Here is an 18638-nt window from a genome sequence, read left to right on the forward strand (position 1 = left end):
GTGACACAATAGCCACCACCTTGTAATTTAGTTGGTGATGCATTCTGGACATTTTGATTACATCATTGATCAAGGGCAATGTGTAGCATCAAACATTACAAGTAATCTGATGCAGTGATCTACAATGGAGTACTATCTCAATGTAAATGCACAAATATGCAATCAGATCATGATACAATTTCGAAGTGGTGCAAAGACTGGCAATGTTATTACATGTCCACAAGGGAACCTCCCCATCGCACCCCCCTCAGATTTAGTTATAAGTTGGCACAGTGGATAGGCCTTGAAAAACTGAACACAGATCAATCGAGAAAACAGGAAGAAGTTGTGTGGAACTATGAAAAAAATAAGCAAAATATACAAACTGAGTAGTCCATGCGGAATATAGCCAACATCAAGGATAGTGAGAGCTCAGGAGCGCCATGGTCCCGTGGTTAGTGTGAGCAGCTGTGGAACGAGGGGTCCTTGGTTCAAGTCTTCCCTCGACTGAAAAGTTTAATTTATTATTTTCAGACAATTATTATCTGTCCGTCCGTTATGTTTTCATCACTTTTTTGGGAATGATTATCACATCCACAAGAAAACCTAAATCGGAAAAGGTAGAAGAATCTTTTTACCCATTCGCCAAGTGTACAAGTTAGATGGGTCGACAACATATTCCTGTCATGTGACACACATGCCAGACGTGTTTTCCTGTGGAGGAATCGGTTGACCTATGACCTTGCAATCAAATGTTTTCGGTTCCCATTGGAGAGGCATGTCCTTTCATCTACTAATTGCACGGTTTTGCGGTGCGGTCGCAAAACACAGACACTAAATTATTACAGTGAACAGAGACGTCAATGAATGAACGGACAGATCATAACTTTGCGAAAATAAAGAAAGTAAAATTTTCACTCGAGGGAAGACTTGAACCAAGGACCTCTCATTCCGCAGCTGCCCACGCTAACCACAGGACCACAGCACTCCTGATCTCACATTATCCTTGATGTTGCCTATCTTACGCATGGACTACTCAGATTGTATATTTTGCTTATTTTTTTCATAGTTCCACACAACTTCTTCCTCTTTTCTCAATTGATCTGTGTTCAGTTTTTCAAGGCCTATCCACTGCGCCAATTTATAACTAAATCTGAGGGGGGTGCGATGGGGAGGGTCCCTTGTCAGAAATGTACATTTATGTAACTGACAAAACAACTGTGCCACTTGGTGACACACACTAGTTGTCATGAAGATTTTTAGCTCTATGCAGTGGTGCCAACTGTAAACAGTTGCATGAGGATTGCCCACAGTGGCTGGGTACAGGAGAGGGCAGGGGGGAGAGGGGCAGGGAAGTTTATTATAATAGTTGCTGATGAGTCTTCCGAGCTTTATGGCCATGATCAAAGAAACTAAAAGATACCTGATATTTCATCCACAGCTATTCTAGACATCTTCAGAGGTGTTGCTGGCGACACTGAGTCTTGCCACCTGACAAGTGGGATGTCAAAGAGTGACATAAATATCGCGTAAAGAGAGTGTGGTCAAGTTTACACATGACCAACAGAGATAATCTTTGTCACAGATAAACTTAATTATCGACTGTCACTTATAACAGATAAAAACTTCTCTACTGATTCTGCAAAGTCACCGTCCACATATAATTGAGTTTCGTAGCTGCTTCTTTTCTCTTAAAATTATCACTATGCTTACGTATTTTGATGGCTTCTCTATATAGTCATGGATAACAGTTTGTCATAGTAGATAAAATTTTGGTTTCAGAAAACTTTACTCCATGTTTTTCTTACTGAAGAGCATGCTTTTCTATAGATGATTTTTCCGTTTTCCCTAGTCGCCAAAAACTTCTATATGTTCTTTCAGTCAGCAAGTGGAGTATGCAAGATTCTATGAACTTGTGGAAAGGTCTATACTGGAACTACCAAAAGAAGTGCAAATACAAGACTGAAAGAACGTAAAATGTGAACAGTATGTTGTGGTGACAGGCTGATCTGTAGTTGGTGAAGTAGCATATAACGTGTCGAATAATTTCGTTAAACACTTTTAAAATATATTACTGTTTAGCTGGCAGTAACAAACCATAAACTGCATGACAAGAATGGTTTAGTATTGCTCCTGCCAATTGGCAGGGAAAACAATTCTCGACATATTTACCTTTTTGAGTAGCCAAATCAATTTTTTCCTATTGTTTTTAAGGAAATAACCTGATGATGTACTCTGCCTATCATGGCTGAGCTTGCTTTGAAATGGAGCTAGGAACACAGTATACCCAAATAGAAAACACAGTCCTCAGACAAGCATGATAAATGTAAATTTGACAATTACTCTGATAAAATTTTAGCTATATCTTGTGCTTCAGACCTGTTCATATATTCATGGCAACTTTTGAGAATTTACTATGAATGTACTCAAAGTCCAATAAATTAATCAACAATAGTACTTGGTAATACATGTAGGTGCTGGTTGCACTGTAATATGGCAATTCCATCCACACAAATTTTTTTTTTTCATTAATCAAATAAGAAAACTTCTCCTTCACGCTACAATATCTTAAAAAGTGTAATCTCATCCACGAACAAGTCAATAAGATAGGAAAAGAAAGAACGAAAGAAAGAAACTAGTTATCAGTACCTCAATTCCCTGAGGATAAACTGCTCAAAAACCTTTATCTTCAATACAGAGGCTACCTGATTTGTTTACCCACTATAAAAACAATAAACCAAGTAGTATAAACACAAGAAAATTTATACTTATAAATAATTTTAGTAATGGCAGACACACCAAAAGAGAATGAAAATTTGCTAGCTTCCAGAAGAAAACCTTTGACGAGCTATAAAGGTAGCAATTTTTCATCCTCATTAATGTGTGTCCACTGACAACAATACTGCTGCTACTCAGTGAAGGGTCTCTTTCACTCTTAAATTATTTATATTCTACCAGAACTTTCCCATAAAACTGATTTGGTACTTACATCTTTGGGTGTTTGAGAAAATTTATTCTTTGGATGTTTATCACATTCACTATACGACACAAGTTTAGCAACAACAGCAGTAGCTCCAAACTTCGAAGCAAAATGTAGTGGTGTCTCATTTAGTCCTTTGTCTGGCATGTTAAGATAGAGGTCTAGTAAAATATTAGCTCTCGATTGACAACTTATCATGTCATCATCGCCATAAAGCCTTGAAATGAATGCAGGATCTCCAACAGTATCCAGAATGAACTCACAGATATCGTCACGTCGAGCTTTGGCTGCGATATGTAAAGCATTGTAACGTGAGCCTTCCTAAGAACAGAAAAACAAACAGCGTGTTTGACAGACACAAACAAACTGAGGGGTCATTCCATGTCAATTCAACCAATTTGAGAAAATGTTCCAGCTGATAGTCTCAGATTTGGCTGAGATTTAGCACACCATTGCTACCAAGTGTGGAACACTCATGTATAAAATTTTAAGTTCCCCTGCCAATTAGTTCCAAGATTATGGCTTGTGAAAGAAGGTGGCATGACCCGGAAATTGCATTTGGAACTATTCCGCACAGTCCAGTGAAATTTTTACAGCCCAGTAACATCCACTTAGAGAACACACTCTATGAACCAAAACACCAACAACATATTTCTGAGGGAAAATAAAAAATTCCTAAATGTGATTTAAAAAATGTAATACGTTAAAAGGTACATATTGTAGGTGCCCTCTATGCCAAATATAATTCACTCAAAAAGGGTATAAATTTTTTTGTGGTAAGCTTAATGTGGCCTAAACACACACAGAACTCATCATTCCCGTATCAGTCACAAAAATTGAGTTACATGCACACAAAAATTCGAAAAATTACCTGAAAAACATGGATTTTCGAAGCGTGGTAGCACAAAAGGGACAAGTGGTATCCAAGACAAATTTCACACACTGCATAAGTAGACCATAATATAATATGTGGCAAAATTTCAACTTGTTATTGCAAGGTATTTGTGTACAATAAAAGTTGACAGATGTATTTGGTTATGTTTCTTTTAACACGATTTAGCAAGTAATAGTGATGATGCAGACAACTTGTTTCAGATAAAGCTGCAGCAATTGTTGAGAACCATCAGGCAACAGAAAGTTAAACAATGGAAGTTTTCAGGGACAGAATAAGTCATTGTTAGGCAGGAACAACGAAGGAAACAAGCAACAATTACAGGTTACTCATGTTTTTAAGATTCTAGTTAAGACTGGTCAGTACTGTTGTGGAGGCAGAAGAGTGTACTAGTGGTGCTTTTGTTCAAACAAGTTGCAGTATTGGTAGAGCACAAGCATTTGAATGTCATAAAACAACATATGGAACAAAATGTGGCATTCGTTTTGTACTGCATGATCTGGATGAATCGGACCAAGATTTGTTGCTATGGAGATCTGGGATACACCTTGTGGGCACAAGAAGTACAGTTCCAGAAAAATTTAGTGTTTGTTATCATCATATGAAAGTGTTTCTGGTTAAGTATTCTTTCCTACAAAGAAGTTGTTTTTATCCATTTTGGATTCATAAGAAGACAGTGAAGTGTAGCCTCAGAGAAATTGATATAAAATCAGTATTGAAAGTGAATCAGCACATGGGACTTAACATGAAACCAGGACAAAAGTTATGTTCCAGGTGTGTTACACTGCTAAAAAATGAACAATATTCTGATAATTTACATGACAGTGATGAAGAGTAACAGCCACCTACAACCACAGCAGATCAGCAATTAAATATTTCAGTGACTGCTCTTGGTTTGTCTCCCATGAAGACACATAAAGTTGGAAAAAGAGACAGGTCCAGCTATGGTAGAAGAAAATTACAAGAAGCTCAAATGGAATTAAAACACAAAATAGCTCACACACTAATGGTGGAAGAGGAAGAACTATCTGCTCCAAAGGAACAGAAATCATGCCAGAAATGCTCTGATTTGGACAAAATTGTGCATGATTTGAAAGAAAAATGTGCCTTATCCACACGCCAGAAAAAAGTAGCTGTTCTTACCCTTACACCTTCCAGTTGGTCTATTGACTACACTGCAAAGGAATTAAATGTTTCTACAGATATGGTAAAGCAAGCAAGGAAAATACAAGCAACCAAAGGAGTGCTTCCACAACTTCAGCAGGCTCAGGGTAAGCAATTGAGTTCAGAAATAAAGGTGCTAGTGTTGGAGTTTTATGAAAATAATGACTACAGCCGAATAATGCCCGGAAAAAAAGACTATGTAACGGTGAAAATGGGAAATGTACATGTACAGATGAAAAAAGACTGTTGTTGTGCAACATATCACAACTATGTGTAGAATTCAAGGAAAAGTATCCCAATATCAAAGGAGGTTTATCATCTTTTTTCAATCTTTGGCCAAAATGGGTTGTGCCTTTAAGTGCAAGGGACACTCACAATGTTTGTGTATGTGAGATCCATCAAAATGGTAAGCGGATGTTTGCTGGTCTGGATTACAAAGGTGCAATGAAGCTGTTAGTGTGTGACATCAGTTCCTACTAGTGCATGATACACAGGTGTGAAAAGTGTCCTGGTAAGGCAAATTTTGCAGAACATATTAATAACAAACTGTATGGTGAACTCCTTATGGATGACTATGAACTTGTTTCTTATAAACAATGGACACACATGGATCGCACAAGTCTTGAAACAAAGCAAAGTACAGTGGAAGATTTTGTTGAAATGTATTGTCAAAAAACCGACAGACTGACCACACACAGCTTCACAGCAACAGCACAATCAGCTTATCTCTAGTTTTGTAAGGATAATCTGAAACAAGATGAAATTATAGTAATGCTAGACTTTTCTGAAAATTATGCATTTATAGTTCAAGATGCCATCCAAGGATATCATTGAGACAACAGTCAAGCAACTCTCCAGCCATTTGCGATTTACTATAGAGGTGAATCAGGTGGTGTCTGTCATGAACCTGTGCGTTTTTAGTGATTGATTAATTCATGATGCCATTGCAGTTCATGCCCACATTCGCACTGTCATGGCATATGTGAAAAACAAGCTGCCTCACATACATTTTGAGAAATACTTCAGTGATGGGGCAGCTAGTCAGTACAAAAACTGTAAAAATCTCAAAAATTTATGCACGCATTACTATGATTTTCAGATCCATGCAGAAAGGATTTTTTTTTGCCACAAGTCATGGTAAAAATGTATGTGATGGTATTGGTGCTACCATTAAGCGCATGGTTTCGCGAGCTAGTCTGCAGCCTACAGAAGGTCACATTCTAACACCTCTTCAATTATTTACCTGGGTACAGAAAAATATCTCTGGCATACAATCATTCTATGTTTCGAAAGATGAGGTGAAATCAGTCGAACAGATGCAAAAAAAGCAGACTAGAACACATTAAAACTGTTGCATGCACAAGGAGCCATCATCACTTCTCTCCAGTGGACTCTGACAATGTGCAGACGAGCAGACTGTCTGGTTATAACTATAGGTTCATGCACAACACGTGTCTTCACAGTGTCTGACTCTGGATTCAGAAGCAAAAGCGGCAACATACAACCAGGTTGCTATGTTATTGCTGTTTATGATGACAAATGGTACTTAGGATGTGTTGCAGAGTGCTGTGAAGCAGAAGGTGATGTATTTGTGAACTTCATGGCACCAGCAGGACCAGCAAGATCATTTCATTGGCCACATTTGGCAGACAGGTGTTGGATTCCTTTCAAACATGTTCTTATGACAGTTCCAGTTCCTACCACAGTGTCAGGAAGACAGTACAATTTGCCACTCAATGTATAGAGTACAGTAACTAAAGTGAGGGAGAACTTCTGTTTGAAGCACAATCAACTGTTTTTTAGCAGTTAAGGTGCAGTAAACATTAATGATAGGTTGTGTTAATCTATCTATATGTTGTTGCTTAGTGATTAAACAGTTGTGGGACAGGATAAGAAGAGGCAGAACAGTTTACGATATGTTTTTACAAAATTGTGTTGTGAACAATGGCCATATCACCAAATACATGTCAACTTCCATTGTACACAAATGTCTTGCAATAACAAGTTGAAATTTTGCCACACATTATATTATGGTCTACTTATGCAGTGTGTGAAATTTGGTTTGGATACCACTTGTCCCTTTTGTGCTAAAACACACTTCGAAAACCCATGTTTTTCAGGCAATTTTTCAAATTTTTGTATTTTTGTGTGCATGTAACTCAGTTTTTGTGACTGATAAGGGCGTGATGAGTTCTGTGTGTGTTTAGGCCACATTAAGCTTACCACAAAAAAATTTATACCCTTTTTGAGTGTATTATATTTGGCACAGAGGGCACCTACAATATGTACCTTTTAACGTATTACATTTTTTTAATAACATTTTGAAATTCTTTATTCTCCCTCCAAAATACGTTGTTGGTGTTTTGATTCAGAGAGTGTGTTCTCTAAATGGGTGTTACTGGGTTGTAAAAATTTCACTGGACTGTGTGGAATAGTTCCAAAGTTGTTAAGACCTGAGGTTGGGTCTGAAGATAGATTGCCAGATGCAGGTTGCAATTTCCGGGTCATGCCACCTTCTTTCACAAGTCATAATTCTGGAACTAATTGGCAGGGGAAACTAACACTTTGTACACAAGTGTTCCACACATGGTAGAATTAGTGTACTGAATTTCGGTCAAATCTGAGACTACTGAGCTGGAGCCCCTGGCTGAACTGACATGGAATGACCCTGAGGCAAACGTTTCAATCACGTGCATCTCTTACCTGCAGAATCGCAGGGGTGTCTCCTATGCTTATTAGGTAACGAGGATTTTCCAGTACAATTTTCTTAACTATATCTGTCGCTCCCGTCTCGATTGCTTTTCTCAGCTGGACAAGATCCTGCGGTTTCGGCGCTTTGAACGGGCTTGGCTTTTCAGCAACTGGTCCACTTCTTTCTGGCGTTGAGGCTGTCGTCCCACATGATTCTGAACCATGTTCCGCAAACTCTTCTGCTTCTTCTTTCAATCTGAATGCCTTGAATCTTGCTTTCTTATATTTTTTAACAAGTTTCAGTGCTTCACTTTTATCAGTGTAGACATGAACCTTATCTGAAAAAAGAAAACTTCTGATAAACTTTTACGAAACAAATGTGAAAACGGGCAATATGAAGCGCAAATATGTTATTACCATTGTCCTCTCCAAGATTTGTATCATTCGGAACATATACGCCGTAGTATAAAACACCCGGATTCGGGCTTGTAACTTCGGATGTTTCTCCCACATTCGGCATTCTCATTGCGTTCCTGTTAAACAGTTACTATTTCAATATTTTCTTTGATATAATTAGTGTCATCAGAACGGAATCCATAGAATTCCACATACGTGCCAAGCACATTTTGTTGTCAAACACTGCAAATTCTCATATAACATGAACCATGAAAGAGTCTTGCACTATCTTCTTACGTCTCAGATCATTTTTGCAACAGGCTCGGATATACGGATCTTAATTTCCGATGTTTCTTAATAAAGCGCTCTTGGCGCAACGTAAATTAAACTTTCAGAAATGAACTGGCATTTCTATTCTGAGTTACCAGATATTTACGGAACAGCATCCACACAGATCCCAAAACTGACGAATTAAAATAAGAACTAAACTAACATACAATAATTTTTAACAGTGTAACTTCAAACGAATTAAAATATCACAACATTAAGCACTCTCGAAACATAACTAACCGACGAAGGCAGATTCGCACATTCAAACAGACAGCTGACTGACTCAAAGACAGTATATTTCGTGCGGTGATTTCCATGCAAAGATTATAATAGAAATGTCACTCGCGCTGTGAAGATTGTAAACATACGAACTTTACTTCGTGTTTGGGTGGTGTTTTCGATGTGTCACAAAATATTTTTTTAATTTTTCTTGATGGGGCAGTCTAATAGCACCGACAGCGTTATTCCACAGACGGTGGAAAACCTTCATGACGACATTTGCCGACAAGCAAGATTACTTTCTGAAATTGCTGCGCTTTCATACGATGATCTGCAAGAGTGCATTAAACAACTGAATCAGCTGTAAGTTTATTACTAAACATATAGACATGTTGTTACATAAGCGAAATACAATTTCAAAAACACGACACCCGAAGAGACCCGCAAACTGTACATAGTATGTATGCATTTATTAATTTTTAAAAGAAGACAAGGATAATAAGAGAGATTGCTGCAAGACATTGTAAACATCCTTGTGTTGCATTATTTAAATATGAAAGGAACATTCAAATATGTAGGAGGAAAGGAATAAATATTCTTTTTTACCTTTCTGTGTTTATTATTAAGTTGTTTAGGCCGTCTGTATACCACGGTGCATGATGTTTTTACTGTGCTGTTGTCTGCCGTTTATGGTGTTCTTAGTGAAGTTTAGTGGCTGTTTACTGGTTAGTACCTTGAGTTTTTCTATTGGCCCAGTATTTCAAATGGCTCTGAGCACTATGGGACTTACATCTGTGGTCATCAGTCCCCTAGAACTTAGACCTACTTAAACCTAACTAACCTAAGGAGATCATACACATCCATGCTCGAGGCAGGATTCGAACCTGCGACCGTAGTGGTCATGCGGTTCCAGACTGAAGCGCCTAGAACTGCACGGCCACACCGGCCGGCCGCCCAGTATTTCTTCATTTACCTGCTGAACTATATCTTCCTGCTCTCCGACTGTTTCCTGGTTTCATTGTGGTTAACTTCTGCAAAGGGTGTTAGGAAGGTGTGATCTGGAAAGATAAATTGTTGATATTTCAGTTAGTTACTAAGTCTTGCCTAATATGAAGTTCTGCAAAGCCCTGCTTCATTTGCTTGATCCACAGGGATCCAGTGGATTCACCCTTGTTGGCTACTTTGAACATTTTATAGGACAACCTGTGGGCTCCATTCTGTACAGGTGACCATAGAAAACTAGTCGTCTCCTTCTGATGTCATTAGTGAGGTTTTCTTGGTTCACAGTAGGATCCTTGATCCCACTATCTTTAGCAGGAATTTCCTTAGTTCTACTTTTAACAATACCAGAGAAGGAAAGTTGATACTCACCATATAGCGGAGATGCTGAGTCGCGATAGGCACAATAAAAAGATTCACACAATAAAGCTTTCGGCCATTAAGGCCTTTGTCAGCAGTAGACACACACGCACACACACACACACACACACACACACACACACACACATACACACACACCTCTGCAGTCTCCTGAGACCACACTGCGAACAGCAGCACCAGTGCATGATGGACGAGTATAGGTCTATTACAGGGGTATGAGCCATGAGGTAAGGGATTGGGGGTTGTGTAAGGATGGACCGTGGTATTCCGCCATGCACTGAACCTACACAATATACTCGTCCATCATGCACTGGTGCTGCTGTTCGCAGTGTGGTCTCAGCTCTTTGAGACTGCAGGTGTGTGTGTGTGTGTGTGTGTGTGTGTGTGTGTGTGTGTGTGTGTGTGTACTGCTGACAAAGGCCTTAATGGCCGAAAGCTTTAATTGTGTGAATCTCTTTATTGTGCCTATCGTTACTCAGCATCTTCGCTACATGGTGAGTAGCAACTTTCCTTCTCTGGTATTGTTACATTCCATCCTGGATTTTCCATTGTATGATTAGTTCTACTTTTAATATTCTTATTGGGTTGTTTTTGGTTAGGGGTAGGCACTCTGCTGCTTGGGAGATTTCACAATTTTTTGGGAATGGTATATGTATTTCAGTTTTTAAGAAACTAGTGGAAGTTGCACATGAAATGAAGGATAATCATAAGTGTTTTCCAAATATAGCAAAATTAGCTACCTGAATTTCATGAATCAAGACTGGTGTAACAGTAAACACGAATGTTGTAAAATTCCTGTTAGGCATGTAACATTAATTTTTCTTTCTTCCCAATGAAAGAGGAAAATTGCCTAATTTGGTACCATGCACAGTTGCGCATAACATCTGTAAATCATTCACATTGACTGTCAACTACCTTCTTGTATATGTGGTTCTAGTCACATGATTATCAGTGTAAGTCTTTTTTCGGTGCTGAAGCTGTGGAACAATGCCTTCAGGATGGAGAACTTCTATGTTCATCATCAACTCTGCCTGAACATTCAGTTCTCATCAGATTATGTCTGTTTCTGAAATATGAGATGTAGCATTCTGTAAGTTTAATTTTGTTAGGCATATGACATGTCTGTTCTTACTCCGAAATATGACCTTTTTCCAGTATTGACTGAATATAGTGGCCAGGTTTCACATACTTGAAGAAGAGATGACAGAAGTGGAGGAAGACGCTAGTAGCTGAAGAGGAAAAACTAAAATCAATCAACAAGAGAGGGGTAGAGAGTATCACCAAAGGAAGAAAAGTACTGCAACATTGGAAAGGAAGACAACAACATAAAAGGGCTACATGAAGGAAGCATGGACAGTGAGAGTGAGAAAAACTTAAAAAGTAGCTACAAGACACAAATTTTCATAAAATTTCTTTTCAAGAACTAAGAAATGCTGTCTTCAGAGCAAAAAACACACTTCGAAAGTCACCCTACAAAGAGACATTGGTATGACAGCAAATTGTTACCGGCAAAAAGACACAAAGCTGTTGTTGGAACATCACACAAGGAGAGATTTGACAAGATAGTTCATAATGTGATGTGACTGGGGCTTTGTTTGTATGTGATGATATTAGCAGGATGCCTCCCAGTAGAAAAAATGTCAAACCTGTAGAAGTTGATAAAAAGAGAGTTATAATGTAGGAAAGATACCTCAGCATGCATATTGAAGAGGCTTAAAAATTATTGACATCAGAATATCTAACTTATGAATATTGATCTTAAAATTTTCATTCTTGTTGATCGACTCACGTATGTCCTACAACAGAGAAAGATCAAGAGGTCTACATCTACATCTATACTCTGCAATCTACTTTGAGGTGCATGGCAGAGGGTACATCCCATTGTACAAATTATTAGGATTTCTTCCTGATCCATTCATGTATTGTGTGCAGGAAGAATTATTGTCTGATTGGCTCTTTGCAAGCAAAAATTATTCTAATCTCTTCCCCCACAAGCCCTAAGTGAACGGTACATAGGGGTTGTACTATATTCCTTCGAGTAATCATTTAAAGCTGGTTCTTGAAACATTGTTAATAGACTTTCTCAGGACTTTCTTCAGCACCTCTGTGGCACTCTTCCATGGATTAAGCAAACCTGTGACCATTCGTGCTGCCTTTCTCTGTACTTGTTCAATATCCCCTCGTAGTCCTGCCTGGTACATGTCCCACACACTTGAGCAATATTCTAGAGCCAACCGCATGAGTGATTTGTTAGCAATCTCCGATGTAGATTGATTGCACTTCCTCACTATTCTACCAATAAACCAAAGTCTATCACCTGCTTCACCCACAATTGTGCAACATTGCATGTGCTTATATCACAAGAATGAGCAGTTACTTGTGAATTAACTTTATCACAAGATACCATAATTTCCATGCAGTGTAGGTACATTGGTTATCAGAACAGTTTGAACAACTGACATCACGTGTGGAAAGCAAGAATGCCAAAGTAAATATGAAGTGAATAACAAAGACAAATTTCTTTCAGAAGTTGATGTTACTGAAGACCTCCTTCAAGTGGAAATGTAGAGAACCAGCTGCAACAAAAATGAACAATTCATGACCATCACATACATGACATGTATAACAGCTGCATATTCCGCCAGGTGTCTGCACTTTCCGACATTCTTTTTTTATGTTAGTTGATACACCATCTGGAAGTTAATGCTTCTGTTAGAAGTGAAATGTTTTGTCAAGATATTAATGTGATTAATTGTGTATAGTGTGATTCAGTAGATTTTATTAAAATACAGTGTTAGCAGTGAAGGTAGCTGACTGCAGTCATAAGTGTTGTTGTGGGATAGGAGGAGCAAAACCATGAACATCAATTGGTATGGATGAACAAACAGTAGGAACACAGACACCATTTTTGTGAGGCCCACTGGCTGCAGTTCTATCCCTGGAACTACGTGGCTGGCTCTCCAGCCAAAGCTGCTGAAAACAGCTCTTAGGTACGTTAGGCAATGGGCCTCTGTTGCTCACATTATTTTTTTCCAGTGACACAATTGCATTAGGTGTGCTTTGAGCATGTTGTTGCCACCTTGCACTCTTGTGAACTCATAATTCAGCAGCCTTCTAGGTTTTGGAACATTCAGCAAAGGCTTATAAGTGGGTAGTCCCCACACCATTGAAGGAAAAGTAACAACAGTCAGCCCTATCCCCCACTGAATGCCCTACAGACAACAGTTGTTAATATTATTCAGACCAAGAAAGACAAGACACACTGTCTCTCAGCGAAGGTATACAAGCACACTTCAGATGTTAATAATTAATAAAAACCACCTCAGCTGTATTATTCCACATTACAACAGATAATAAATATTCTACCGACTGCCTGGCAGAAGTATGGCAAGCAGACACAGGCAGTAACAGTGGCAGTGGCATTTCTGTCTCAGGAACATCGGGTGCCTGTGCAGCTGGGAAAAGGGCAGTATGGTCCCAGGCGCTATTTGGGATATCAGATGGTGGCACTTCGGGAGCAGTGTAGGGGTAGCATTGGCCACTGCCACATCAGAAACAGCACCAGCTTCGGCAGTGTTGTGAGTTGGATTGGTGGTGGATGGGGGAACTCCAGCTCGATGGTTTTGTGCTCACTGGCCTGAGTAGCTCCATGAAGTAGGCTGGCTGTAGCCTGTCTATGGAGATAGTTGTTGCAGCCCTGTTCAGATGAATGGAGAACATCTTGTTCGAGAATTGTAACAGTAGGTGCAAGCCTGAGTACTGCAGGCAAATTGGTGGATGATATGCGTCCATCCATAGTATTATGTGGGTGAATGATGTGAGATCATGGTGGATGGAAGTGCAGTGCTCACTGTGATGCTGCGGAAGTGTTGGTCGCAGTTGAGCAATGAAATTTTGGAGCTGTTGCACGAAGCTGCTGGAGGAAGGTAATGAGCTGACGATGTTGATGTGTTTGATGAAGTGGTGTTGCGTGGAAGGAAAGGTGGTGATGTGGGCATGTACTTCTGCCAACCTCAGTGCACTGGCATGGAATACAGGTTCAGTTCCAGTAGCAGAAGTCATGCTGAATGTTCAGCCACACCAAACGCTGTTTCCTAAGTGTGTAGCACCTGATTTTGTGATCAGAGCCAGATAAAGGGATTAACTGCCGTTTGACGCTGGAGTTAGTGTGCTGGAGGGAGTGGTTGAGGTCTGGATCATGCTCTTGTGTGGTGGCTAGAGTGTTGGAACCTAGTGGCTGAGTGAAGGTGCAGCACCAGCTGAGTCAATCAGCCACACTGTTACAGATGTTGGCAACATGCCAGATGTCTGCAGCGAATTGCATGACTTCTTGCATCTTGAACTGTCAGGGGGGGGGGGGGGGGGGAGCTTGGTCTAAATCTTTCCAATAAAATCTGGTGATTTTTGGGGGGGGGGGGGGGGGGAGTGGAGGAGTGCTCTACGAAGACCGTTAAGACATGTCCCCCAACTGAAGGTCGAAAATATTGAACTGCTTCATAGACTGTGAAGAGCTTTCACAGTCATAAGCACCCTAATGGCAGTATACCTCAGAAAGCTTGAAAGTATAAAAACCACCATTGCCCCATGAAGTATCCACACTGATTGTGTAGTGAAGTGGCATTGGCATGCGTGTGAAGATACTAAAGTGGCGATGAAGGACGTTCTTATGTGTGTGATGCTCCGTTTTCTTTCCCCATTTCCTAGTGTTGCTTGAACCACCATCGACCTGGCATGCCTGCAATGCTGCCAGGAACAATTGTGCTTACACAAGGAGCAACATCAGCTGCAGCAGCAACAGTAGTAGATGCAGGTGCTGGTAACCCAGAATGTGGGCTTTGTTTGTGACCTTATCTCACTGGTAGGGGTCCACAAGCCAGCTCTCACTGATGGCATTTACTGATTTTGGTGAGTCAACAGAAAGCTTCTTTCCCAGTTAAGGCAGCCATATTGTCCAGCAGCACAGGTTTATGCGAAGTTGTACAAAATTTAAAGCCCGCCATAGAGCGCAAGAAATTTCCCTTTGATGAGCTTTGCTAGTTGCTTGTGTAGTATTTTGGATATCAAACCCACATGGTGGCAATGCAATTATAGTTTAACCACCATCACAAGTGCCCTGCGCAGTCGTATGTGATCTGGATTGCTGATTTACAGGGCCTCTTATTTTGAGTGCTACCTCTTATGCGCACTCACAAATTTGAGATGTGATTGTCAGATTAGCTCCTGATCAAGAGGTTCAGACTAGGGCTTTTACTTTGTCTATCCCTTCTTTACCTGACATTACCAAGGTTGCAGACTGCATGATCTTATGGTGGCAGCGAGGGACATGCTTTCTGATAATTGACAGGTGGCTGCATTGTGTGAGCATGGTAAACAGCCCCCAGAGTCTCATAGGATAACCCAACAAGCCCCACCTCCTACTGAGTGGCTGTGTGTTCCCACCTTCTATGAAGCTGCTGCATTGGTGTTGCGGCACTGTCTGTTCTCGCCTAGGTTGTGATTGGCAGGTTTTTGCCACTCACAGTGTTGTAATCCTGGCCAGCGGCATTTTTTTTTTTTTTTTTTTTTTAGGTCTTTGTTGTTATTTATTCCCTTTCTGCTCATTGGGCAAGCTAGCAGTCTTGCCCCAATTATCATTTGTTGCACGTTCCCCATGACTGCACTTAAGTGGATGCCTTGTGTGGGACATGCTGGCGGATAGGCTGATAGGTCATTTCACAACTGTTTGTGACAGTCAGCAAGCTCTGAGTCAGTCGTTGGACACCCATGTGTTTTCGCAAGGCTCTGGGGCTGTCTCTTGACACCCTGCACGTGTCACCATTGTGTATTTTACTGGCATTGGTAATAGATGGGCAGTTGGTCGAATTTCAGGTAGATACGGGAGCGACAGTCACCTAATTAACTTAGATACATACAGGCTCTTTGGGTTACCAGAGCTGCAACACCTGCTATATCAGGTTGTGTGTTATGGTAAACAGCACATTCCTTTGCAGGGACACTTCTCCATCTCAGCACACTAGAAGAATGTGGAACATCAGCTTACCTTGTTTGAGGTCATCTCACCATTGTTGCAAAATAACTTCAGACTCAGGTGTTTTCTGTTTTCACCTTCCAGATCATTGACAAAGTGCATTTAGTGTCTCGGTCTATTCCTTTTCACCATTGGGACACCTTGCTGCAGTCCTACAGCCCACCTTTTGTAGAGACCTTGGGCCTAGCAGAAAATTTTGAGGGGCATGTGTCTCTTAACCTGTCAGCAGTACCCAAATTTGGACATCCCCATTTTGTTCTCTTCACCAGGCATGTCAACGTACAGGCTTTGTTGTAGCATTGGAGGGATCAGGGTGCTGTTTCTCCTATTTCATTGAGACAGTGGCCACCCTTTTGGTGGTGATTCAGAAGTCTGACAGCACTGTGGGCCTTTTGTCATAATTTTAAACAGTTGGTCAACATGAAATGTGTCACAGATTCTTATACCATTCTGGGCTGGCGGAATTGTTGGCAAAGTTGTCGGGAGACCAATATAGACGTTACTGGTCCTCAAAACCCTCTGTGGACTTCACCAGTTTAATCTCTTGCCTTTCTGAATCTTGTCTGTGCTGGAAATTTACCAGCAGTTGATACAGGATGCCTCCAGTTGCATCAATTACCTTGATGACATCTAGGTAATGGACCCTACCAGGGAGGAACATTTTCAAAATCTTCAGTTAGTTTTCCAACACTACTTGAAGAATGGACTTCTTTTCAAGCTGGAAAAGTGCAGTTTGTTGTCCCCAAAGTTGCACTTTTTTGGAACATGTGCTTAGCAAAGATAGTCCTGTCCCAGTGGACAACCACATTGGAGCCATTATCAGCCATCTGGCATCCAAAAAACTGAAGGAGCTCCAGTGTTTTGTGAGTAAGATTTTGTACAATGCTCAGTTCGTTCCCCTGGCCATGTACATCTGTTAATGTCTTGATCGGCTTTACCAGAAGGGCATTAAATTTGCCTTGTGTGTGGATTTTCAATGGACTTTTCAGTCTTTCAAGCAGCATTTGTGTTCTGCTCCCTATGTTTACTCCAGGTAAACCTTTACCCTGGCCTATGACAGGTCCCATTATAGCATGGGTGCCTTCCTGTCTCATTGGAACCCAGACAGCACTGAATGACCCACCACTTACATAGCAAATATGCTTTCTGCTGCATGCTGTATTTATTTACAGGTAGAAAAGGAGGTCCTAGCTATTATTTATAAGATTAAAATGTTCCACGTCTTCCTGTATGGGGCAAGATTCCTCTTCCTCTTTGAACACAAGCTGTTGCTTTCATTATATGGTCCCCATTCCAAGCTGGCAGATAGGACTGCCCACCAGTTGCAGCAGTGGACCCTCTTTCTTAGTAGCTATTGTTAAGGCATTGGTCACCACTCCACCGCTCAGCAGGCCAATGCTGATGAGTTACTGTGGCTACCAGTAGGACCCAATCCGGAGTTCGATCAGCAGGAGGCTTTTGTGTTCACATTGTATGATGCCTTGCAGCAAAGCCTGCCAGACTTTCCACTGACAAGTCACAACCACCATGACCACTGACCCATTTTTGTGGGAAATTGTTTTGGCAGTCCAAATGGGTTGGCTGGAGCGCATCACTTTGGGTGTGAATCAGGTGTGGCATGCGCTTTTTCCTTTGACATGATCAGTGCAATGTTGTCCAGAGGGTATTCATGCTTGCCATGGAGGAGCAATGCTGTTGTTTGGTTGTTCTCCTGGTGTTGTGTCCTTGCATACTCAAATTGCTACATGTGTCGCACTGTGGTTTGACTTGTATGAAACCACTGGCACAATATCATGTCTACTGACAGCTGGTCGATCATGACACTAAACATCTGGTGTGTTCTTGTGAGGCTTGTGCACAGAACCAGGCTGCACTGTGGTGCCTGTTCTCTCCTTAGCTGGTCACAGAGCATACCTGGGATAGGGTGTACATTGATTTCATTTGCCCCTTGTGGGGCAGCATATAGCTTTTGGTGGTCAAAGCATTATCAGATTTCCTGTATGCAGCCAAGCAGTCCTCCATGTAATCGACTGCCACTTCTTGCATGTTGCCAGTTATTTTTCCAATGAGGAATCACCCAAGATCCTGGTATGTGACAATGGTCGGCAGTTTGTGTCACGTGAGTATGACGACTTTTGGAAGTTGAATGCTTCATGCATACATTTAAGACTCAAATGGAGGAGTCTGTGTCTGGTGCTTACCATGATGATGCGATGTCCCAGCTTTATGGCAACATACTGTGTGGCACCAGTCAGCGTGAGCAGTCTGGCGGAACATTTGCTCAGGCGCCAGCCATGAGGTCTGGTTATGCTGCCTCCTGAGTCACAGCCCATGGACCATCATGGCCCATTGCGTTTTCGTTCTGGAGCTGCCGTTTGGGCCTGGTTCTTTGGCTGGTGGCGGGGGTGGTTGCCGGGTGTCATGGTGGGCCACAAATGTCAGCATGTTTGTGTTATGGCATTAGTGCATGGGTGCCAGGAACCATTGTTCTTTGGGGTGAGGTGAGGAGCTGGGGCCCAAGGGCTTTTGGAAGGATGAAGTATGCCAGTGGTGAGCAGCTCTCTTCAAACTCATTCTGC

General features: G+C 41.0%; 2 protein-coding genes across 4 annotated transcripts in view; one reads left to right on the top strand and one right to left on the bottom strand.

The window, feature by feature from the left end:
- Positions 1-8701, bottom strand: part of LOC126413322 (ankyrin repeat and LEM domain-containing protein 2) — a 147725-nt gene extending 139024 nt beyond the window's left edge. Inside the window, exons 1-4 of one of the 2 annotated variants that reach the window (XM_050083227.1) lie at positions 8319-8701; positions 8124-8239; positions 7719-8044; positions 2969-3280 (exon numbers count right to left, since the gene is read on the bottom strand). In XM_050083227.1, coding sequence (XP_049939184.1) covers positions 2969-3280; positions 7719-8044; positions 8124-8232 — 747 coding nt within the window. In that variant the 5' untranslated portion in view covers positions 8233-8239; positions 8319-8701. Of the gene's footprint in view, positions 1-2968; positions 3281-7718; positions 8045-8123 lie in introns of both variants that reach the window. The other variant, XM_050083228.1, reaches the window with a different exon arrangement.
- A 78-nt stretch (positions 8702-8779) lies between these two features.
- The window catches only part of LOC126413323 (RING finger protein 141-like), a 53957-nt gene continuing 44098 nt past the window's right edge, over positions 8780-18638 (top strand). For both annotated transcript variants that reach the window (XR_007575364.1, XM_050083229.1), the window contains exon 1: positions 8780-9014. Coding sequence is in view for 1 of the 2 variants with exons in the window: in XM_050083229.1 (XP_049939186.1) it covers positions 8866-9014 (149 nt within the window). In the remaining variant the exon portion in view is untranslated. The remainder of the gene's footprint in view (positions 9015-18638) is intronic.

Source organism: Schistocerca serialis, chromosome 7 (genome assembly GCF_023864345.2).
Source record: "Schistocerca serialis cubense isolate TAMUIC-IGC-003099 chromosome 7, iqSchSeri2.2, whole genome shotgun sequence".
Taxonomy (NCBI): domain Eukaryota; kingdom Metazoa; phylum Arthropoda; class Insecta; order Orthoptera; family Acrididae; genus Schistocerca; species Schistocerca serialis.